This window comes from Beta vulgaris, chromosome 1 (genome assembly GCF_026745355.1).
Source record: "Beta vulgaris subsp. vulgaris cultivar EL10 chromosome 1, EL10.2, whole genome shotgun sequence".
In the NCBI taxonomy this organism is placed as follows: Eukaryota; Viridiplantae; Streptophyta; class Magnoliopsida; order Caryophyllales; family Amaranthaceae; genus Beta; species Beta vulgaris.
This window is the reverse complement of record NC_079202.1, coordinates 40840358-40866579: the sequence shown is the minus strand read 5'-3', so window position 1 is coordinate 40866579 and position 26222 is coordinate 40840358. Positions and strand designations below refer to the sequence as shown.

The 26222-nt window shown below is 36.5% G+C and overlaps 1 protein-coding gene across 1 annotated transcript; it reads left to right on the top strand.

The window, feature by feature from the left end:
- Nucleotides 1-1017: 1017 nt before the first annotated feature.
- LOC125497057 (uncharacterized) lies at nucleotides 1018-6104 on the top strand. Its single transcript, XM_057392003.1, has 6 exons — nucleotides 1018-1476; nucleotides 4100-4186; nucleotides 4330-4427; nucleotides 5057-5198; nucleotides 5286-5393; nucleotides 6051-6104. The coding sequence occupies exons 1-6, from the start codon at nucleotides 1018-1020 to the stop codon at nucleotides 6102-6104; spliced, it is 948 nt and encodes a 315-aa protein (XP_057247986.1).
- The last annotated feature ends 20118 nt before the right edge of the window (nucleotides 6105-26222 follow it).

The window sequence follows — 26222 nt, the reverse complement described above, 5'->3', positions numbered from 1 at the left end:
TGATGAGTAACGGCTCAACCACATCTCTCGCTTCACTTACCAGAACCCACTCTTCTCTCATTTCACCCTACTAGACCCCTATTCTCTCACTCCTTCTCGTCAACATAACCCTAAAACACTTACTCTCCATTGCCTTTCATCTCTCACCTAACCATCTCTCTCCTCCTATTAAACCCTAACTGACGAAATTCATCTATCTTCTCATCCCCATTTCATCTCTCAACTCTCGTATCTCATCCTCGGGCACGAATTTTGGGGTAGGCAACAAGTGTTGTGGCCTAGGGCCCATTAGGCAAAGGGGTCCAAACCAAAAAATAATCAGCCTATAAGCTATACAATTAAAAAAAAGGATGGTAGAATCAAGAATGTAGTAATTATACTACGTGATAACTAATACTTAAGAGGCAATATTCATAGAAGAAGGAAAGGAAAAGTCAAAAAGAGAAATAATTAGCCTTATTTCCTCCTATTTGCAATTTTTCGTGGCCTTTCATTTCCATCTACTGCTTTTCTCCAAATCTCATTTAATTCTTCCAATATTCCAATGCTTCCCAAAAATTGAAGAGTCAAAATCTTTCTTTGCCTCCTTTCCCAAATTATTGTTAATGGAAAAAAAAAATTCTCCAATTTAAATAGGGTCTTGACTTCAAATTTTAGTATCAATCTATTGAAGCAATTTCCATTATTTAACAAAAAAAAAAAAAAAACAATCACTTGGATCAACCCATCTATTTCTACGGCTTGGAAGGTAAAGGATAATTTTGTGACTTTTGGGTGATTCTCATTCGGGTAATTTTAATTTTTGAATTAAATTTGTAGTTTAATTTATGAATCTTTTTATGCTTTTTAATACTTATTATTAATATCTTTTTTATTATGGTTACAGGATGTTGAATTCTCAATTGGGATGAAAAAAATCTACAAATTTGAAAGCACATATTGAACTTTGATTCTTCTTTCAAGTGTAATTATTTTTTTCTTATTTTTGTTGATTATTTTGTTTACATTTTGAATAGTATGTTTCCCAAAAAACATTTATCTGGGTCTGAAAAAAGAAAAAGAAAAAAACGTGATGAAGAAAATAAGAAATCACAGCAAGGTGCTCTTCACAATTTTGTTGTTGAAGTAGTGAATTCTCATGGAAATTCAAATGAGAATGAAAATGAGCATAAAAATGTTACTAATAATGAAAATATGCATAATAATATAAGTGATAATGTTAATATGCAAACTAGTGTAACAGGGAATGGAAATGGGATTAATGATGGTGAGAATGAAAATATGTATAATGATGTCAGGGAAGATGAAAATTTGTTTAATGATGTCGATGAGAATTATGATTTACATAATGATACTAGTGAGAATGATGATATGAATGACACAAATGAGCCAAATGATGTTCAAAATGCTCCTAACTATGAAAATTTTTGCATTGATTTTTGTGATCCTAAAAATTGGGAGAGCCTTAATAATAATGTAAGAGACATAACCATTGAAAAAGGGCCTATAAGAGAAATGAATCTTGATTTTCCCATGGATGATAATAATAGGCATTTTTCCTATTCTTATTATTCTAGAAATTTAAGTAATGGTGAGACTAGTGATAGAAAATGGTTAGTGTACTCAAAACATGTTGATAAAGTGTCATGTTTCTGGTGTAAATTGTTTAAATCTGTTTGCTATCGAAGTTTGCTAGTAAATGGTGGTTTATGTAATTGGAGGCATATTAGCGAGAGGCTCAAAAAACATGAAAATAGTGTTGAGCATATGACTAATATGAACACTTGGAATGAATTGAGCAAATGATTGGATAAAAATCAAACTAATGACAAAAACTTAACAAGAACAAAGACTAATTACCGAAAATGGTTAGGATTGGAAGGGTTATCAATCTTTGGAATAAGAGTAATAAAAAGGTACGATTAACTTCCTTTAGGAGATTTCCTGAGTGAAAAAAAGCTCTGGTAGCTCTAAATAACGGTCTTCCTACTAGAGACCAATACTTTTGAAAAAAGAACGGGGGAAAACCATCTGGCTCAGGGGATTTATCATGTGCTAAATCAAAAGTAGCTGCTTTAACTTCCTCAAATAAACGTAACCTCGTTACAAAGAAACTCATTATCTTCTTCTGAAATTATCCATTCTAAAAGATCAAAATCCTCCTAATTGTTAATAGAACAATAAGTATTCCTCAGAATTCGTTGTCTAAATGCATTAGTAATACACTCCTCAATTCTCGTAGTATGCGTAATCAAATTACATTGCTCATCTTGGATTTGGTTGATCAGATTACGATTTTTTCTAATAGTGGCACATGCATGGTAATAACTAGTATTTGCATCACTAAGTTTTAAATGATTAGACTTAGCTTTTGTTATTGAATGAATGTCTAGAAAAAGTAAAAGCTTATTTTGTTTAACTAAAAATTTGTCTTGCAAATCAATAAGATGTTGAGAGTCTCCTTCTACAATCAATCTCTCTTGAATAGATTTTAATTTCTCCTCAACTACTCTTAGTTGCCGAAAAATATTACCAAACCTTGTAGTAGACCAAAGTTTGCTTTTTTCCTTTAATTTTACATTTACGAGTGAAACAAAACATATGTGATCCTTGGAAAAGAGTACTCCAAGATTTTTTAACTAAACAATCAAAATCGTTTCTCGAAGTCCATAGTTTATTAAAACTAAGTGGAGGGGCCTTCCTAGCTTGACTTAGTTTTAAGGATATTGAGATTGGGCAATGAGAAGTAAAATTATGATGAAAAAGGAAATAAATTCATCAAATCCAAACTAATTACACCTCTATCTAACCTTTCAAGTATGTTATTGGGCCTGTGTGACTTTTTTTGCCAAGTATAAGTAATGCCTTCAAAAGGTACACTACTACAAAAGGAGTGTTATCACGACGCTTATTGCTCGACGCCACGGTATAGGCGTTGGGTGGGTTCCAAAACTTCTGCCCCATCTCAACGCTTAAAAGCATCGAGAAGTTTGACAACGCATTTTCGCGTCCAAAAATCATGTGTGCAACACACGTGCCTATATGGGCTTCAAAAACCGCTGCTAATAACTCCCCACTCCCCAGTACTCGATCCACTCCTAACATCAAACCCTATCACGCTGGCCGGATTCTTCTCAATTCCTCACCGGCGTGTGAATTCTCAGGTAATCTCGTCGTCTCTCTGTAATCCTTGTCCTTTGTTGGTTCTGCATCTTCGACTTATTCCATTTGAATTCTTTATATCTTTCCTCTCATCAATCTCAACTGCGCGAAAACAATCAATTTGCAACTGAAATCTATGAGATTTCAATAATCGTCTTCAGTAGGCCAAGGATTGTTGCGAATAATCGTCTTCAGTAGGCTGAGGATTGTTGTGAATCAACCGAAATCAGGTTTGTTGCGAATTCACTCTGAATTTGTTGCGAACAATTCTTTTTTTTTCTTGAATATGTAAGATTCCAATCTGAATTCACTCAATTGTCTCTGAATTATTTATTACTCAGCCTTCCATCAATTATTGCTGACGGATCGAATTGAACACTTGATTAAGGAAATTCAGGAATATGTCATTTCTCATTTTACGCTTGAAATTTTAGGAACGTCCCAATGGTAAGATCTTGTGTTTAGGAGACTATAAATTCATCTGAGAGATTGAACTATTTCCTTTCAATAAAAAAGAAAGAGATTGAACTATTTGTCCACTCTTTTTTAAGTGGGTAAGATTACCAACATTTGATAGTAGAAAGTAGTGTTTTTTTTTAATCCTTGTGCTATCTTGTTTTCTCTATCTGAGATTTGATTGTTTGCCCAATCCATGAGATTGGACAAACGTTTTCTTTTTGTGGTTTCCTTGCATCACATTTTTTGCTGTTCTGGTTGTTTGAATTGCCTTGTGTATTTGTGCGTCTAGCATTCATACAGATTTCTTTCATCTGTATTTTTATATGCTTTACATTTTTAAAGAAATCACATTTAGAGCCCTTCATATATCCTCTTCCCTTTTGTACTCCCTTGATCTCTATGTATGGACATATGGTTTATGACTTTATGTATCTGTGGCAGCTTAATGCTTAGTTTTGGTTAATCTTTTCTGTTGCAGGTAATTTTTCTTAGAAATAGGAAAGGATTTGTTCGCCTGGCTTTGGAGAAGGGTTGTCCTTTGGTTCCTGTGTTCAGCTTTGGTCAGGTACTCTTCTATTGTTTATGCTAGCAGGCTCACTAACTATGTGCTCTGTTGAAAATTTTAGTCGAAGCTTTTTGAGAAAGATGATTCTTTAACTTGCGTTTATGGTCTATAATAATGCATTCTCTACATTCTTTCTTTTGCAGTCAAAGGTCTATAAGTGGTGGAAGCCTAGTGGAAAGTTGTTCTTGCAAATCGCCAGAGCTTTGAGGTTCACCCCTGTATTTTTTTGGGGAGTTTTTGGGTATGTTTTAAACATCGTTAGCTAAACAAAGTTGACATGGAGAATCTTCGTTATGATGTATGCGTTTCCTTTTTAGATTTTTCTTATTCGAAGAGGAATTTGAATTCGTGTTGAATACTTTTGTGGCTTTGGAAATCGTGATGCTCTTTATCAGAAGGAATATGGAAATTTAGCTTACTTAAGGAGACTCTCTGGTCAATGGCCGTGATCTAGCCACCTAGGATCTAAAAGGAAGCACTAGTGGCTCAGGATTACCCTTCTATGGGGACCTTCCTTTTTGGATTCACAGTTTTTTGTATGTGACTAGGTGTCTCAGGTTACTTATCTGAACTTTAAACTTATGTCCTAAACTATGAACCTGGTGTCGATACGCTCCAGCGTTCTTAGAGAATGAAAGAGGTTTTTATACTGGTTGGCAAGGTCAAAGAGGTTTTGATAACTTAAATTATCAAAAGCCTTACTCCTTCCTTGAAGAGCTAAAATCTGGTAAAGGTAGAAGGTTTGAGTTATCTGATATTGTAGGTCATGTGGTTGAATTTAGGCAAGTTCATTGCAGTATGCAATCTTTCGATTCAATATTATTTTAACACCTTTTTTAGGATAAAAGTGATTTTGTACTCCTCTTTCAGTGTTGATCAACACGGGAGTCGATTTATTCAACAAAAACTAGAAAACTGTAGCATTGAGGACAAGGCATCTGTGTTTCAAGAAGTTCTCCCTCATGCTTCCAAATTGATGAAGGATGTTTTTGGAAATTATGTTATTCAAAAGGTAGGAGTTGCTACCTTTTTCATTGCACTAAGATAATTTGCTTGTTTGTATGCGTCAATATAATACTTTACCTTCAATATATTGCAGTTCTTTGAGTATGGAACCCCTGATCAGAGGAGGGACCTAGCTAAGGCACTTGCAGGTGAGATCTTGCCACTGAGCCTGCAGATGTATGGTTGTCGTGTCATCCAAAAGGTATATGCCTAAAATGATCTTCATGCAGTATTTACATTTATGAGGTCGATTCTTTTTGTGCATCTGTCTGTATCTACCACTGTTTCATTTGGTGTTTTTCTTTTCTCGCTGTATATGCATTTCATATTAAGTTTCTGTTATGTACTACAATTTCAATTGTTTCCGACTTTCTATCGTGATTGGCTATCACTTCTCATATGTTTGTCCTTTGATCTGTTAGATTGGGTACTCTCCCGAAAATCTCCTAGTTTCAGAAAATGACTGACCTGTGAATGTTAAACGGAATGATGTTAACAACAGAGATCTCTGAATTCTAATCCGTACTTGTGTCATACAAAACCAAGTGAGCAGTAATGTTCCTCTGAGTATTATCCATCGGTGAGGTTTGCATATAAGTAGGAGTATCATGTTCTGCTTCTATCAGTGAGATTGTGAACTTCCTTTTTGAGGTTTTGCAGATATGGAAACATTAAGTTTAGAATATGAGCTGCATTATATAGTTTTCGATTTGAAGAACTCTAAACTTTTATATTATATCATTACTGATTATATTTTTTTTTTGTCTTTTTTATCTCCTTTTGAAGGTACTCGAAAATAATGAAGATGCATCATGTGCTAATTATAATTTTGGTCTTATATGTTTTTCATCTTTTGAAGGTACTCGAAAATAATAAAGGTCCAACAGATCAAGAACAGGAGGACACTACCTGAGGCTTCAAATTGGCTATCGTCATTTGTTTTGCTAGATTTTAGTATTAGTTAGCTTTGTAACGCTACAACTACATTTTTAGTGTGTTGTAATTTTGTGGTATTTTTAAAAACATATTAGTTATGAAGTATTAGGATTTGATGAACGTGTGTAGCGATTTTAATTGTACGAACTATCTTTACGATAATATATACATTATTCGAAGTATTTTTATGAAATCTTCAAGTTCCATTGTTGACTTTATATTCTAAATTACTATATATATTATATTATTTACTTTACTCTTGCATTGTTGTTTATACTGAAAAAGGGGATTGAGAAGGGTGTTTCTAGTTTGTTATTTAACGACGCCAAAAAGCGTCTAGATTTAGAGGCAACAGGGTGCTGCAAGTCAACGCGAACGGAGACGCTTTTACGCAACGAAAATCATTGGGGACTATGTTAAGCGTCGAGAATGGCGACGCTTTTACGTGTCGCGAATTACCGACTCAATTGACACGACGCTTTTAGACAGCGTCGCAAGCAAATTTAGCGACGCTTTTTGGCGTCGCTAAATGGGTTAAAAAGCGTCGCCATAACACTCCTTTTGTAGTAGTTACGTAACTCAACACATTCAATTGATTCAAACAGTAAATTCATGTAATTAAGTCGAGAATATCTAAATTGAGCTCCTCCTAATTTATCATTACTTGAACTCAACTCATTGAAATCGCCCAAAACCATAAAAGGCAAATCTAATAAACTTAAATAAGCAATCAGCTCCTCCCAAAATTCTTGTTTTAAAGCATGGTTGGGTGGAGCATATACAAAAATAGCAATAAAGGAGTAGTTCATAGATAAAACTTCAATTGAACAAGCCATAAACTGACTAGATTTATAAATCACTTTCAAATAAATGGATTAGAAGGGTTATCCTTCCATAAACACCATAATCCACCTGCCAAACCAATAGTGGGGACATAATCAAATTTAGTGAAATCACAATGCCTTTACACTCCCCTCAAAGGGAGAGGATTGCACTTTGGTTTCACAAACAACCATAATTTGCACATTATTACATTTACAAAAGTCTTTAACTTCTTCCATTGCAAGATACCTCTTGCAGCCCCTAATGATACAAAAACTTACATTCATCAAAAAGATGGCAGGTGGAAGACAGGTCTTGATTAAACCCAGCCCCTCTTCAAGCCAAATGAGACAGAATCATCCTCCTTGCATACCTTTCTCCTCTTGGCTGAGCTTGATGTAGAATGGATTCACATGATGTAACACCCCCAAAATCCATACACGTCTACGACTACGTCGCATCGACTTTGGGAGTGTTACCGTCGCGATGAAACGCAAGTCTTACTAAAAGAAATGTTAACTCAAATCAATGTCTCGAAACTGAAATGCAGCGGAAATAAAAAGTAACTACAACTCGGGAATCATCAACAACCCCTTTTGTTCAAACCACACACTAATTAATTAAGTAAATCATAATAATCTTATAATACTTAATAAAACACTATAGAGTTCAAATATAATGACTACCCCCGTATGCTCGGTATCATGCAGCAGCACCAATACACCTAGTCTGCTCCCCATTGTAGTAAGTACTTCAGTGCTACGTCCTTGATAATATTATCAACTAAAACGTGACTAGCTATAACGACTTAGTAATTCGAAGTATAAACGATAGCTAATCTCATTGTTTTATAACTTCCTTTTCTTTTCTATTCTATTGAGCTTAGCGTCTTTTAAGAGTCAATGTTAGTGAGCCAAACTTATTTTAGTTAGTTTAATCACCTAACACCTTTACCAAGTCCATTCAAGTTATATGTCCAATACTCCAAATACCAGGTTTGAATAGCAAGGTTATAACTTCCAACTAATGAACAATAATCTACTTTCTTTACTTCCCACCTTAATTACAACACATTAAATCAAATTTACAACTTAATCAGATTAATAACTTAAACTAATTATACAACTTAATTAATTACTAATTTACTCAAATTACAAATTAATTACTTACAACTTAAATTAATAGAAAAATAGAATAATACATATTAAAACTAATATAATATATACTAAACATATTAGGTTTTAATACCGCTAAACTCGCCGGCAACCGACTCCGGCGACAAACTTCCGGCAACGACGCACACCCTTGAGCCTCTCCCCTTGCTTCGCACCACCACACTTCACCCGGCTCGCACGCACGCACCACGACCCTCGACCCTTGCGCGACTCGCACACCACACTCGTACCCCACTCGAGCCACAACCTCGCTCGTCGCATAGCACGTCGAACTTCTTCTCCCACTTCGCACGCACACCCGAGCACTCGCCGCACAACTTTCTCGCACCACCTTCAAAACTCGTCGCACACACCACAGCGATACTCGCACACCTCGAACCACGACCACACACGCTCGCTCACACTCGAACTCCGCACGCACACCCTCGCTGCTTGTTGCACCGCCTTCTCGCGCACACTCGAGCAGGCGACGAGATTCCGAGTAGGTTGACGAGGGAGAAGGAGAGAGAAACTGAGAGAGAGAAACGGCTGAGGGAGGAGAGAGGTCAGCTGAGAGAGGAGAGAATAATTTAGGGTTTCTGAATTTATCTGATTTTTTATTCTTATTCTCTCTATTTATAGTATGGAATATCTAGGTCAAGTAGGACTCAGTTTGATCTTTTAAATTCCGAAATTAAACTAAACTGGACTATAATAGAATTACGTTAAAGTTGTAAACATACTCAAATTGTATTATTATTATTCTATTATTTTCTTGTAAATAATGCTAAAATACCTTTCAATTATATTCTTTATATTTCTTATTTATAAAGAGTTAACTCCAAAAATACGGAGTATTACACATGACTAGCCTCTTCAACCTCAATTCCCTCAATTTGCTTGATCATAAATGCCTAAGAAATAATAGTGTGAAAAGAATTTTCAGGCTCAGACAGATAGTCATCTATCATAGCATCATCATCATCCTGCTGCTCATCAATAATATATGTGCCCTCTTCAACACCAGAAAAGGTGTCATCAATGTCAAGAAGGTCATTCTCCTTAGGGAGAAAATAATCAGCATCCTCATTATAATTCCCAGCAAACAAATTTGTTTGGTACACAACTCTTAGAGGGACAGGAGAAATAATTTCATCATTGGCAGGGGGATGGAGAAGCAATAGCCCAGACTCAGAAACTGATTCAATACACTTCAAAGCAGCCCAAGGCTTGACATGGGAGTCAAGAGAGGGATTAGGAGAGGGAGTTAATGCCTTACAGTTAGGCTCATCATCAGAAGACTCCACATTAATAGCATCAAAAATCATTAAAGATTTACCTTTCTCATTAGCCTTTGGCATGCTCAAAGCAGCAACTTTCCCAGCCCCAACATTTTCAACATCATTCATCACAATACCCTTCTGGACAGGATTAAATTTCACACCAGAAAAGACCTTAGCATGAAATTTCTTTCTAGAAGAATTTTGAAAAACACCAGGTCCGACAACAGAAACATGAGATTTCTAGGAACATGCTTAGGCCTTACCTCTACTACATTAGCTTGCTCAGCTGTAGTGAGAGACTTAGCTTGCCTTGAAGCATTTTCAAGGAAGTTTACAAACCATTTCTTTTTATGTTTCTTAAGAAGCCTAACTGTTACTTCTTTCCGAGGAGGGTAAACCAGAGTGCACTTCTCAATACTATGATCATCACCACCACAAAATGAACAACCAATAGAAAAATTTTCATACCACAAAACATAGCCACTAGTACTGCCACCAGCCCTGACAACTTCAGCATATTCTAACAAAGGTTCTGTAATATCAACTATCACACAAACCCTAGCAAAATGAGTTTTATGCTTTAAAAGAGGTCTTGCATCAAGTTTAACAAAAGTTCCCACATTATTAGAAGCCAACAAGTTAGCCACAAACTCAAGATTTAACAATTTTAATAAGAAACCTTGGAATCCTAACCCACAGGTCCACCTATTTCAACTCCTCAATATAAGAATCCAAGTTAGCACGCCACGGTTGGAGAACAAAAAGTTCTCCCTGCACATGCCATGGTCTTTCAAACCACACAAGATAAAGATCTCCAGAATTAGCAAATCTAATCATCACCCATTGATCACTCATATCCATGAATTCAATTTCACCCTTACAGAATTTCCATTCGACTATCGTTCTAGTGATCATAGTACGCAAATCAATAGGATTACCTAGCATTTTACCTATCAAACAAGACTTAAAGAGATCCTCTACATCTTTTTTTAACTTGAGGCAAATCATCAACATTAATGACATCAGGAAAAAAGGGGGGGTCAGTTTAATCACTTACACCCAGCTTAGCAGAACCAGAACATGGGATGACCCAGTAACATATGAATAGGGACAACCACAGCAATAGGAGAATTGGTATCCAAGGACATACCATTACCTCCAGCAGGCTCAGATAAAATAAGATCTTTAAAAGATTTAGGAACTAACATGATAATAGAGCACACTAACTCACAAAGAAAATTGCAATAGAAAGACAGGCGATCACCAAGGAAGGAAATTTTTCGAGAGAAAGACCGAGATAACAGAACTTGGAGTGAAGTGAAAGATTACCTGAATTCTCCACCTTTTATAGCCAAAAAATTTAGGGCAAAAAACCCTGAACTCCACTTCTGAATTAAACTTACCAGAGAAATTTCCAATCGCATTTAATGAATTAGCTGAATAATGGAGAAAACTCCACCAGACACAAAAGACTTCTGCTTTTCGCAAAAGGCAGACTGCTTCCTCAAAGAAATAATGACCTTAAAACCAAAAATAATGAAGACACCTTGATCCAAGCACTCAAAAAGATATAAACGAACAGTCCCATCAATAAACAGCAGAACCCTAACCCTCTTTCGATTTTGTACTTAAATCTCATGAATTGGAGCCACCTAATCCAAATTAAGAACGAATTAAGTAGTGAAATGATGAAAATAGGCCCCATTACTCTTCTCCTAGGCTCATAGCCCTGACATTTGAGTGATTTTAATGCTAACCATGCTACTAATTTTTGCAGATCTAAAGTACTTTTTGCAGATGAAAGACGAAGAGTTATCTACATTTATAGATAACTAGGGGATGAAAACAACCATCAATAACGAGATAGTTACAACAATCACAAATTTTTGATTAAAGAGCTTGAAATCGGGAAGTTGACAGTTGTCATTTTTTTCTTTTTGCAGAAAAGAAAGAGCATTGCCTAACAGTATAACTTTTCAACTTACTTTAGGATAGTTGACAGTTGTCATTTCTTACTTTTACTTTTTCAACTTTTCTTTTCTTCTGTCTTTCTCTAGTCTCTAACTTTCATTAGAATGAAAATTATTTTTAAAATTAAAAATAAAAAATACCAACAGTATGGGAAAGAGGACGAGAAGCGTTACTTCTCTGTCCTCACTTTCTCAGAACTCACACGTCAGATATGAGAGATTATGTCATCTGCCGAAGTGTCGTCCGCCGTCGCATTACAACCCATAACTGTTGGAGTGTCGTCTACCGTCGGCGCCACTGCACAATCCCACCTCGCTCCCTCGACGTCGTTGTTGCTACTTGGAAACGTTTGCCGGCATTGCCACTGTTGGTCGCTGGATTTCTGTTAGTTTAATTTCTCTGTTTTCTTTAGGGAAACAAATTTTATTGTTATGTTGTTGATTTTTATTTTTTAAGGCACTTAGACAGTGAGTTAGGCTCCATATAATAGAGATATATAACCCTTGTTTTACAAACTAGACTAATTTGCTTTTAATTTATATATTTGGTCAATTTTGAACCTGTAATATCATAGTATTTAGTACTAGTATATAGGAATCAGGTCAACTTTCATGTGTTTATGAATTAGTTTGAATTAATTGACTGGTCATTTTCGACAATTAATCAAAGTACCCCCGATTTGAAAATCGTAGATCTGTCACTACTCACTATGCACAGGTATGTAAGAGACATATCTATTTTTTCTATGATTGTTTATTGCAATAGAAAACTTTCCATATGAGCTTAGAATTATCGAAATTTGATGTTGGGTTGATGTACTTAGTGTCGACAAGTCGATCTTTCAGAAGTTAGTAGGAAATCATGTTAATTCTTTTCATCCAATTTTTAGTGGTTTCTTAAACAATTGCTTGCAACAGGGCATAGCTAAACATTCGTCAGTTTTCTTAGTGAGTGCTGAAGGAAATTCTTTTATTATATGTGTTATAACGGACGTGAGAGAGAAACAAATAACGAATGCAAAAACAATGAAAAACAGACAACAGAATTACGTGGTTCACCAATTTGGCTACGTCCACGACAAAGAGAGAGAATATTTTATTGATGATGATGTGAGGAAAAACAAAGTTACAGATATTATATATGCTATCTTAGTCGAATAAACGATATTAGGTTAAATAGAAATTTAACCTGGCTAATAACTCTTAACTAAAACACGCGTCGAAGAGTTCTCGCAAAAGCGCGAGTCGCGGAGCTGGCCGCGAGTCGCGGTAAGCTCTCGACGATTTTGGCCGCGAGTCGTGCTGCAATCCGTGAGTCGTCAAATCTTAGATAGCTCTACTATAACGATTCAAGGCATATTTTCACAAACCTCCACCTTGACTTGAATCCTCTCACCATAAAACCCGAAAACATATGCATTGATCACAACGCCCAGAATCTCCCTTCAACTAGATTTGTCCCAAAAGACAACCAGATCAGATTAGTCCCTAAGGACCCCAGAATTGCCCCAAGAGGGCAACTAACAATCACGAATATTGAGTAAGTCCAAACAATATTGAAACTTATTACTCTGCGGAACCGGCTTGGTGAACATATCAGCAGGATTATCGACATTTCCTACTTTCTTCACTTTAATTCTAGTCTCAGTCCTCAGGAAATGATATCTCACATCAATATGCTTAGTCCTCTCATAATGGACTTGATTCTTGGCTAAGCATATTGCACTCAGACTGTCACAATACACAGTAGCCGGATCGTGATGTAAACCGAGATCACTAACTTGCCCCTTTAGCCATATCCCCTCTTTAGCAGCTGCTGTCAACGCCATGTACTTTGCTTCAGTAGTAGACAAAGTAACTGTAGCCTGCAAAGTTGCCTTCCAACTAACGACAGAACCACCAAGAGTCAAAACATAACCAGTCATTGACCTCCTACTGTCAACATCTCCAGCATAATCAGAATCAGAATAACCAGTGACTAAACACTGAGTATCATTCCCATAAATAAGACCAATGTCAGATGTACCTCTAAGGTAACGAAAAATCCTCTTGACTGCCTGCATGCTCCTTACCAGGTCACCCATGAACCTACTAACAACACTAACTGCATGTGCAAGATCCGGCCTAGTGCAAACCATAGCTACATAAACTCCCTACTGCACTAGCATAGGAACCCGACTCATGTACTCCTTCTCCTCAGCAGTCTGGGTGCAAAAGCACAGACAATGATTATTGAAGCACTTGGAGTGTCTATAGGCTTAGTGTTGTCATGCCAAACCTTGACGAATCTTCTAATATAACCTTTCTGTGACAAGAAAAGTTTTCCTGACTTCTTTCCCTATAGATCTCCATCCCCAAAATCTTCTTCCAGCACCCAAATCTTCATCTCAAACTACGCACTGAGAAGACCCTTCAACCTCTGAATATCAGACTTAGCTTTTGCAGCTATGAGCATATTATCTACATACAGGACCAGATATATAAAAGACCCATCACACAGCTTGTTGTGATACACACAACAATCATACAGACTCCTGTTGTAGCCTAACTCAATCATGTAACTGTCAAACCTCTTATAACACTGCCTAGGAGACAGCTTTAGTCCATACAAGGACTTCTTCAATCTGCAAACATAATCTTCTTTTCCAGGAACTTGGAACCCATCTGGTTGAGTCATATAAATCTCCTCTTCCAACTCCCCATGTAGGAAAGTTGTTTTCACATCTAGTTGCTCAAGTTCAAGATCCTGATGTGCATCTATTGCTAGTAGCACCCTGATGGAAGTATGCCTGAGTACTGGTGAGAAAAACTCATTATAATCTACTCCTTCCTGTTGTTTCACTATTTTGATAATGACAAATAATTAACTTTGTTTAATTTAGTTTAGTGCTTATTCGTGTGTTATTAGTTTATTTTATGTTATTAGATTTAGTTGTTTGAACTTAGTTTATAAATTCGATTTATTCTTTTTATTTATTATCTTTTAGTAATCACAAATAATATGTTAAATAACTTCTGGAGAATTGATTCGGAGATTAATCAAAAATTAAGTTGTTAAACTTTATTTGTGACAAAACCGTTTATATTATGGATGTAAAAATTGTGATATTTTATGATTCCATAATATTCTGTGAAGTTAGTTTATGCGCAGCTTTTTGGATATGTGCGCAACTTTTTGGATAGAATTCTGGTAGAAGAGCCGTCAAAATCTAACCTAACAAGCGCCTAAAGTGGATAAGCTGAGGTAGTTCCTAGTTTTTAGGAACCACAACAACCCACCTACTTACAAGGCGTGGGAAAGTGAGTGCGCGTGTGTTAGTGGCTGAACATGTGGAAACTAACCAACTTACTCCCAACGTAAATTTACAACGGATAGATCATGGAAGGAGTGTGGCTGAATTCAAGCTTCATTAAGATCGTGGAGAAGATCGTGGCGAAGATCATGGGAAGATTGTCTTCTACAAATAGTTTTGTGTAACAATCCTTTAATGTATGCTTTCAGAATTTTAAGTGTAATATCTTAGTGAAAGTGTATTCGGTTTTACTCTTCTTTCATTATTACTTAGTGTATTATAGATTGGGTTGAGTGAATCTAAATCTGTAATCATTTAGAGAGAAAAAGAGAAAGAGAAAGAGAAGAGAGAAAGAGAAAAGACTTTGAGTAAAGTCAAGAGAGAGAAAGTCAACTGTTCAGGGGGAACAAGTTGACTGGGAACCAGTTCCTAGAGGAACAGAGTAGGTCCGAGTTTAGGTTGTACAAAAGAGAGTATTTTGGCCTAAAGTTATTCAAGAGAATTGATTCAAAATCCCTCGTGGTCAAGGTTTTTCTTCCTATTGGGCCTAGGAAGTTTTCCTTGTAAAAATTCCGTGTTCTTATTTGTTTCTTGTTTATGCATTATCTCTTTCTTAGTCAATCATTCTTTTATTTCCGTAAAAAGTTAGAAAATCTCCCCAACTATAATTCACCCCCCCCTCTTGTAGTTTCTTAAGTGCTTGTTCTCAACTAACAATTGGTATCAGAGCCTGGTTCCTCCAAAAATCAGTTAACACTGAGGAGCCAGCTCCTGGAAATGATGAACACATCGGGAGAAAGATTGGAAGAAGGTTACTCAACTCAGCGTCCACCTAACTTTAATGACAAGTATTATCCATACTGGAAAAATCGTATGGAAATTTTCATTAAGGTTGAAAATTATCAAGTTTGGAGAGTGATAGAGATTGGTGACTTTGAAGTCACAGAGAAAAATGAAAAGGGTTAAGACATCCCCAAACCTCTCTCCAAATATGATAAAGATGACTTCGATAAAATGGAGATGAACAACTTGGCTAAAAAGATTCTCCACTGTGGCCTTAATCCCCATGAACACAATTGTATCATGGGATGCAAATCAGCCAAGCAAATGTGGGAACTTCTTCAAGTTACTCACGAAGGAACAAACAAAGTCAAGAGATCAAAAATTGACATGCTCATACACAAATACGAGTTATTTCAAATGAAGCCTAAGGAGTCTGTTCAACAAATGCTCACAAAGTTCTCCAACATAATAAATGAGCTTGAATCCCTAGGGAAGGTCATTACTCCAGAGGAACAAGTACGAAAAGTACTACGAAGCCTACGTCAGGATGACAAATGGATGGCAAAGGTCACTGCTCTGCTTGAAACAAAAGATTTCACCACATTCAATATCGAGCAACTTTCCGGTTCCTTGTTGACTCATGAAATACATCTAGGAACTCATAAAGTTAACTCTAGTAGACCTAAAGCTTTGGCTCTCAAGTCTGATGAACAAAAGGATTCAGAAACTGATGATGAAGAAGCAGCATTGATCGTGAAAAGATTCAAGAAGTTCTTCAATAAGAATTACAAGGGAAAGAACTTGAAAAAGCCAGGGAAGCTAAGCTGTCACAAATGTGGAAGTCCTGAACACTTCATAAAGGAATGTCCTCTCTGGGAAAATGACAAGAGCAAATGAAAATACAAGTAGAAGAGAAAGGAACAACAAAAACCATTCTCAAAAGTTGATATGAGAAGGGCCATGGTTGCTACCTGGGGAGAATCGGATTCAGACGAGGAGCAGGAACAACCAGAAGAGGAAACAACTCATTTGTATCTCATGGCAAAGACAAACGAGTAAGAAGACTTTCCAAACAACAAGGTACGCATTAATGTTATTGAAGAAGAGTTAAAAGAACTTTCAAAGAATCAAATAATAAAACTTCTTTCGGAAACTTTGGATGACTACAAGGCCATTTGCGTTAGAGAAGAAAATCTTGAAAAAGCCTTAGAAGTCACCAAAGGACATTCAAATTGGTTTAAAACAGTAAATGCTAATATTGAGGAAAGATTCTTTGAAGTTATTGATGAAAACCGACGTATTTGAGAAGCTTTTGAAAATGCTAAAAATGAAAATTATTTCTTGAATATGGAGATGGCTGAATTGAAAGTATTTGTTCCTGAAGGAACTAGTTCCTCTATAAATACCAGATCCGAGTTCGAGAAATTAAAATTCGAACATGAAAAGGTTTTAAGTAAGTACTCCCTCCGTTTCATAATGTAAGGCACACACGAGGTTCGAGGTCGAACTTTGACCGTTAATTACTCTCAATTTATGATGATAAAAAAATTAAAAAAATAATATTATTATAGTATTTTTCAAGACGAATCCAACGGTATAATTTTCATAATATTTATTTATCGTATTTGAGAGATATTTGTGATCAAAGCAAATTTTCGTAAAGCGTGAATGCCTTATATTTTGAAACAGAGGGAGTATCTGGTACTTAAAGAGAAAATGGAATCTTCAAGAACAACACTTCCTGATCCAGTGAGTTGGATACAAAAGTATAAAAATGAAGGAAGAAGTGGGTTAGGTTTCAATCACAAGAAGAAAAACAAAATGAAAAAATATGTTGATCTTCCAAGCAGCCGAATATGCTCTTACTGTGGGAACAGTGGACACTTAGTGTCTGACTGTTCCTCCAGAGAAGAACATATTGAGATGAACACTCGCTTAATTAAGCAAGTGTGGAAAGTTAAGAGAAATACTAGCCCAACAGAGGAACCCAAGTTAGACTGGGTTCCTACCACTGATTGATTTCCTTGGATACAGGCTAAAGTGAGGGGGAACAACCTGTGGCGGTACCTTGATAGCGGTTGTTCTAAACACATGACAGGAGATAAAAAGAAATTTCTCTCGCTTTCATCCTATAATGGAGGATCTGTGACCTTCGGAGACAATCTTACCGGTAATATTGTAGCTATAGGTAAGGTAGGAAAGTCTAGGTTATATTCCATAGATAATGTATTTTTGGTCGAGGGTTTGAAACACAATCTACTTAGTATTTCTCAATTTTGCGACAAAAGGAATAGTGTAAATTTTACTGATGAATGTTGTGTAGTAAGTAATACAGGAACAGGTACCAAGATTCTGGAAGGAACTAGGAAAGAAAACACTTATGTTGTTGACATCAACCTTGTTCCTATGAACAACCTAACTTGTTTAAGTGCCATCGACAATGAACCACTTCTTTGGCATAAAAGATGTGGTCACGCAAGTATGGCGTGGCTCCAGAAGCTAAGTGGTAAGGACTTAGTTGTTGGACTACCAACAATAAAAGTCTCAAATCATAAGTTTGTGGACCATGTGCAAAAGGAAAACAATTAGATCCTCGTTCAAACAGAAGAAGATGGTAGCACACAAAGTCCTCTTGAGTTGATTTCATATGGACTTATGTGGCCCTGTTCGAATCCAAAGCCGATCTGGTAAGAGATATGTACTTGTTATAGTTGATGATTTTTCAAGATATTATTTTTCTTCATAGCAAAGACGAGGCATTGATGAATTTGTAAACTTTGCAAAAAAAAACTCAAAGAGTAAGTTGTTTTAAAATTAAGCACTTGCGTTCTGATCATGGTGAGGAGTTTGAAAAACTCCAAAATTTGATGAATTTTGCAGAAATGAAGGACTTGATCACAAACTTCTCAGCTCCTAGGACCCCATAACAAAATGGCGTGGTCGAGAGGAAGAATCGCACATTGGAGGATATGGCAAGAACAATGATAATAGCCAGCAATCTTCCGAAGAATTTATGGGCTGAAGCTGTAAACACGGCATGCTACATCATCAATAGAGTCATCTGAGACCCATTGTCCTGAAGACCCCTTATGAGCTACTCAAAGGAAGAAAACCCAATATCTCGTACTTTAGAATCTTTGGTTGTAAAGCTTACATAACAATGGTAAAGACAATTTAGGAAATTTGATGCTAGAAGTGATGAAGCTGTTTTTATTGGATATGCTTTAAATAGTAAAGCATATAGAGTTTACAACAAAAGAACAATGTGTGTTCAGGAAAGTGTCCATATTATTTTCGATGAAACTAACTCCCTGCAGGAACTAAGTCATGAAAATGACTTTGAAATTGGACTGACTCGTTCTGAGGAGTCATAACCTTGATGAGGAACTAACACCTGCAGGAACCACAAAAAGTGTATTCCTGAAGAAGAGATAGTTGTTCCTAATCCTGTCATACAGGAGGAACAAGCAGCAGAAATTCATCCAGAGAATGAAACGAATGAAGATCCTCAAGCTGGAGGAGCAGAGACAAGGAGATTTTGAACCAAGACCATGGAAACACCTAAAATCCCATCCCTTGGATTTAATCGTAAGTGATATTAAAAAGGGAACTCAAACGAGATCCCAACTGAAAAATTTATGTGCCTTCAAAGCTTTTTTGTCTATGACAGAACCACGAGATCACAATGATGCCCTTCTGGAGTCTGACTGGATAAATGCCATGCAAGAGGAACTGAATGAGTTCCAAAGGAACAAGGTCTAGCATCTTGAGACCAAGCCTAAAAACCAAAAGGTGATTGGGCTGAAATGGGTCTTCATGAACAAGATAGACGAACATGGAAGAGTCATAAGGAACAAAGCCAGACTCGTAGCCAAAGGGTATAATCAACAAGAAGGTATTGACTTCGATGAAACCTTTGCTCCTGTAGCTAGAATAAAAGCTATAATAATTTTCATTGCCTTTGTTGCATTCCTGGGTTTTAGGTTGTACCAAATGGACGTCAAATGTGCCTTTTAAATGGATATTTAATAGAAGACTTCTATGTGGAACAACCTCCTGGATTTGAAAACCCTGATCTTCCTAACCATGTCTACAAGCTAATAGATAAAGCTCTTTATGGGCTTAAGCAAGCTTCTAGATCATGGTATGAAAGACTTTCAAAATTATTACTTTCTAATGATTTTATACGAGGAAAGGTTGATAGGAACCTGTTCCTTAGATCCAAAGGAACAGACATCCTAGTGGTTCAGATTTATGTAGATGATATAATATTTGGTGCAACTAACGAATCTTTTTGTAAGGAATTTGCTGAGTTAATACGTAGTGAATTTGAAATGAGCATGATGGGAGAATTAAACTTCTTTCTCGGGTTGCAAATCAAACAAACTGAAAGAGGAACAATGATTCATCAACAAAAATATGTAAAGGAGTTATTGAAAAGATATGGACTGGATCAAGCAAAAACCAACCATACTCCAATAGGAACAGGTTCAAGGTTAGATGAGGACCAAAGTGGTAAGTCCGTAGATCATAAACTCTATAGAGGTATGATTGGTTCCTTACTTTATCTAACTTCTAGTAGGCCTGATATCTCCTTTAGTGTTGGTTTATGTGCTAGATTCCAATCAAATCCTAAGGAATCTCACTTGACAGCTGTCAAACGGGTCCTTAGATATTGGAAAGAAAGTGATGATCTTTGTTTGTTCTATCCTCGAAGTGACATCTTTGATCTAGTGAGCTATTCTGATGCTGACTATGCTAGAGACTTGGTAAATTGTAAAAGCACCTCAGGTATTGCCCAATTCCTAGGATCAAGCTTAGTTTCTTGGAGTTCAAAGAAACAGAACACCGTTGCTCTTTCAACAGCCGAAGCTGAATACGTGGCAGTTGCTGCTTGCTGCTCTCAGGTATTATGGATCAAGCAACAGGTACGTGACTTTGCATAAAATTTAGTGTGTTCCTATTACTCTGTGATAATACTAGTGCCATTTGCATTTCCAAGGATCAGTTCATCACTCTAGGGTTCAAGCATATTCACATCGACTTCATTTTCTAAAAGACAATGTAGAAAAGGGATTAGTCAAAGTTTGATTTTTGTTCCAACTGAAAATTAAAAGCTGACATATTGACTAAACCTCTATCTAGGGACAGGTTTGAAAATATATGCTTGGAACTAGGAATGATAAAAATTGTTTGAATGTACAAATGATGTTAATTCCCCGAAAATTGTTTCTTACTGAGCATGTCCTGCAACTTTCATGAATTAAAATTCATACACCTAGGGTCAAGTATAAGATCACATATGTCTTTGAATATTACCCTTATTGTCCTTGCACATATTTAACGTATGTAGTTTGTACATTATGGACACATTTTATCATATGCAAGAGTATTTTTTTGTTTTTCTATTTTTCCCTCCAAATTTCCTTGCTTATTTTTCTTTTCACACCTCCATTCCATACATAAATGCATTAACATGTATTATTGCCACAATTACACGTTCGGTTAATCTGAGTTAAATGAAGAAACTTCATTATATTTCTTCCAAAACCCAATAAACCGTTTCATTAAACCTAACCCTCTACTTCTCTTTCACACGGTATCATCATTACTTTATAACCCAACCCATCACATCACTGACCCCCTCACGACTTCCAACTCTCACATCATTTCATCTCTCTCTCTCTCTCTCTCATCGCTCATCTTCAACCTCCCTCCAAAACCCCTTTCACCATGTCTTCTCACAGTAAAAATACCGGAGATTACGAAAATTTCCTAGAGAGAAAACACCATCCCTTGATGAAATCATCCCTCAAGAATCATCCAAGACCAAAGAAGATTCCAATGGGTCAAAATCAAAATCCTCTGCTCATGTTTCTCTCTCTCCGAAACAAGAAGATGGTAAAAACGAAGCTGAAAGTGAACAAGAAAAGGAGATCACAGTTCCTACAAAGCGAGGTAAGAAAACAAAGTCATCCCAATTTCTTGTGGGTTTTTTCGTTGATGTTGCATGGTGCAAAAAAGTCCAAGTGGTCAGAACTGTTGAACATCTTAAAGTTTCAAAAATGGTGGAAAATTATCAGTTTAGATGAGGGTCTTTATGAAAAGAATGAAAGATTTTGTTCAAGTTTTTAACATAACTGGGCGTATGTGTGAGTGTAGTGAATGGTTGTGTTGTTACTTTGACTGAAAAGAAGCTGGGGAATGGTTGATTCCCAATTGAGGTTACAAAGATATATTATGGTAGGCAAACTTAATATCAATGGATCTCCAATGCTTAAATTCTTGCTTTCTTTAAGCAATTTCTAATGCATTATCTTTAGATCAAAAAGAATTGTCCCCCTTTCACAAATTGTTATTCCAGTTTGTTTGGCATTTCATTCTACCGTTCCTCAAAAAAAACCCACATCTAATGATTCTTCATTTTATCTGCCTTGCTCATAACATCAAACAACAACCTCCCTCTTTGATTATTTCACATCTCTCTCACTGCATTTCCCATAACACCAAAGTTGGCTATGGCAACCTTCTCTCCTTTGTTTTCAAAAATTGCAAAGTTAAATTGCCTGCCAGTCCCTCCTTTTATCTTGAGCCAAAAAATTATCTTACCAAGGACACTCTGTCAAGGCTTAGTTTAAGGTTAGTCAATGGGAAACTAGACTTTGAGAGGGAAGAAACGCCTATCAAGGTTGAGGGTAGTAAGAGGAAGCTGGGTGAAGAGGGAGTTCCAAGTGGGTCTGTGAGGAAGAGTCAAAGGTTAGCTGGGTCCAAGTCTCTGAAGGAGCAGGATCAAGGTGAAACAGTGTTTATTCACCTAGACTCAGATCCAGTTCCTTCTACTGCTGTGGATTTTCCGTTGTTATCTACTACTGGGCTCAACAAGCTACTCCGGGAAATTCAGATCTTTGACCCTTCTGCACACCAGGATCAATCCTAAAGACACTGTCTTGCTCTGGATTTCAGCAGCAACAAAAATGATAGCCATCAAGAATGCTGATACGGGGATCGGAACAAGGATGGTGTGATCTCAAAAATTGATTTTGTGTCTCCTCTCTCTTCAAACGCTCAAAGCCCTAACTTCCTTTAACTTTGAAACAATTGACAATTTTTTTGTGGCTGTAATTATTGTTAAACAATTTCTTTTGGATCTCTCTTTATGTGTCCTTTTGAGACACGTGAAGTACTTTTACTTTCTTCTTTTTTTTGCTTTACTCTGCATATTGCTTGAAATCTGCTGTCGATATTGTTGCTTTATGCCTGCTTATTTTTTTTTGTGCTTGTGTGGCTAATATTATGAGATTTGTGTTTGAGCAACTTGCTTGATGCCTAGACTATTGACTCTCTAGTGCTGCAGGTTCATCCCTTGGTTTTGATAATGACAAAGGGGGAAGATATATTACTGTATAAAAAAAATTTTATCTTCGTTCCTACTTAGTTCCTATGCATGTTTCCTCATCCCTGTTCCCAGTAGAGCCTGATCCTGTACCCAGTCTTAGTTGAGTCTACTTAGGTGATTTTTTTTGTGTGTGATTTTTTTCTGATTTTTTTTTCTTTCGTTCTTTCTTAAAACATAAAAACATAAAAATTTTCCAATTATTTGTCATCATCAAAAAGGGGGAATATTGTTGTTTCACTATTTTGATAATGACAAATAATTAACTTTGTTTAATTTAGTTTAGTGCTTATTCGTGTGTTATTAGTTTATTTTATGTTATTAGATTATATTGTTTGAACTTAGTTTATAAATTAGATTTATTCTTTTTATTTATTATCTTTAGTAATCACAAATAATATGTTAAATAACTTTGGAGAATTGATTCGGAGATTAATCAAAAATTAAGTTGTTAAACTTTATTTGTGACAAAAACCGTTTATATTATGGATGTAAAAATTGTGATATTTTATGATTCCATAATATTCTGTGAAGTTAGTTTGTGCGCAACTTTTTGGATAGAATTCTGGTAGAAGAGCCATCAAAATCTAACCTAACAAGCGCCTAAAGTGGATAAGTTGAGGTAGTTCCTAGATTTTAGGAACCACAACAACCACCTACTTACAAGGCTTGGGAAATGAGTGCACGTGTGTTAGTGGCTGAACATGTGGAAACTAACCAACTTAATCCCAACGGAAATTTGCAACGGATAGATCATGGACGGAGTGTGGCTGAATTCAAGCTTCATTACGATCGTGGAGAAGATCATGGGAAGATTGTCTTCTACAAATAGTTTTGTGTAACAATCTTTTAATGTATGCTTTCAGAATTTTAAGTGTAATATCTTAGTGAAAGTGTATTCGGTTTTACTCTTCTTTCATTATTACTTAGTGTATTATAGATTGGGTTGAGTGAATCTAAATCTGTAATCATTTTAAGAGAAAAAGAGAAAGAGAAAGAGAAAAGACTTCGAGTGAAGTCAAGAGAGAAAGTCAACTGTTCAGGGGGAACAAGTTGACTGGGAACCAGTTCCTAGAGGAACGGAGTAGGTCCGAGTTTAGGTTGTACAAAATAGAGTCTTTTGGCCTAAAGTTATTAAAGAGAATTGAGTCAAAATCCCTCGTGGTCAAGGTTTTTCTTCCTATTGAGCCTAGGAAGTTTTCCTTATAAAACTCCCGTGTTCTTATTTCTTTTTTGTTTATGCATTATCTCTTTCTTAGTCAATCATTCTTTTATTTCCGCAAAAAGTTAGAAAATCTCCCCAACTACAATTCACCCCCCCCCCCTCTTGTAGTTGCTTAAGTGCTTGTTCTCAACTAACACTTCCCTTTGTGTGAACGCTCTTGCAACCACCCGAGCTTTATACTTAACCCCCTCAGATGGTGAAGACCCTTCCTTCTTCTTGAAAACCCATTTGCATGTTACAATCTTCCTCTCCTTAGGACGTTTGACTAGCTCCCAAGTCTGATTCTTATCTAGAGACTCCATCTCATCTCCCATTGCAGCGAGCCATAGAGTAGACTCACTTCCAGAAACAGCTTCTTTATAGGTGGATGGCTCATGATTTTCAACCTCCACCTCCTCAGCAACCTGTAGTGCATTGGCAACCATGTCTTCAAAACCATACCTCTTTGGAGGCCCCACACCAACTATTCTAGCTCTATCAAGTGCTATGCTTGGTTGATGTACTTCAGATGTGGTTGACTGATAACTAGAAGACTCTTCAGTAGCACCATGTTGATCTTCTCCACCTTGGTGCTGTGATTCACTCTCAGCCTGAGTGACTTGCAGCTCCACCTATTTATCAACATCGATCTATCACTACTAACAGACACCACTGTAGACTTCATAAGAGAGTTAAGCATAGAATTTTCATCAAATATTACACTTCTACTAAGTATAACACGATTTGCAGAAGGCGACCAGATTCTATAGCCCTTACTCCACTCCCAAAACTCACAAATACACCCTTCTTAGCTCTAGGTTCTAATTGACCCTCATTTACATGATAATAAATAGTAGAACCAAAAACTCTCAACAAATAATAACTAGAATTTTTTGCACGCGATGCATGCTTGAATTTTTTGTCGAAATTTGAACATTAGACATACAAAGTATAATTGTTTTTAGTTGCAAAATTTGAGTGGTTTAGTTTCTGTCACTTATGTCTCTCACTATTCTTTTTGTTTTTTTTTTTTACTTTTGAAAGTTAGGTTCTATGAACAAAATAGAAATTTTATTGAATTTATTTATGATTTCTAATATTATAATTTTTTAGTTGATTTTTGAATTAAGTACAGTACTTCATAAATTATAAAGAAAGTGGACACTTTGATTTAGGCTTACCAGACCACACCTCATAAGGTGTCTTATAATTAATACCTGTGTGAGGTCCACGATTGATCAGATAGCAAGCTGTACTTACAGCTTCCGCCCAAAATCTCCTAGCTAACCCAGCATTTGAGAGCATGTACCTCGCTCTCTCCAACAGTGTCTGATTCATGCGTTCTGCAACTCCATTTTGTTGTGGCGTATTTCTAACAGTATGATGGCGACCAATACCTTCATTCTTGCAGAACTTATCGAACTCAGACCAACAGAACCCCGGACCATTATCAGTACGCAGCCTTTTGACCTTTCTTTCAGCTTGATTTTCCACTTGGACCTTTCACTACTTGAAATTCTTGAAAGCCTCACTTTTATGCTTCATCATAATTACCCAAGTCATTCTTGAATAATCATCGACACAAAATACCTATGACCTCCAATAGATGCAACTCGGGAAGGTCCCCAACAATCAGAATGGATATAATCAAGAGTACCTTTTGTTGTATGAATCGCCTTTGGGAACTTACTGCGATGAAGCTTCCCAAACACACAGTGTTCACAAAACTCTAGATCCTGCACCTTGTGCCCACATAGAAGATCCCTCTTCGACAGAATTTGCATCCCCCTTTCACCCATGTGCCTAAGTCTCATATACCACAACTTGGTTAACTCCTCCTTGTGAATCTCAGATGATGCAACATTAGCAGAACCTGTCACAGTAGACCCTTGAAGAATATATAAGGTACCATTTTTAATACCTTTCATAACCACCTTTGAACCTTTATAGACACTCATAAATCCACCTTCACCTTGAAAACTGAAACCCTTGCTATCAAGAAGACTCAAAGATATCAGATTCTTTGTCATTAATGGAACATGCCTAACTTCATTCAAGGTACAGAATGTACCATCATGAGTCCTTACCCTAATCGAGCCAGTTCCAACTACTTTTCAGGCAGCACCGTTGGCCATAGAAACATTGCCTCCATTTATCTGCTCATAAGTTGAAAACCACTCCCTGCATGGACTA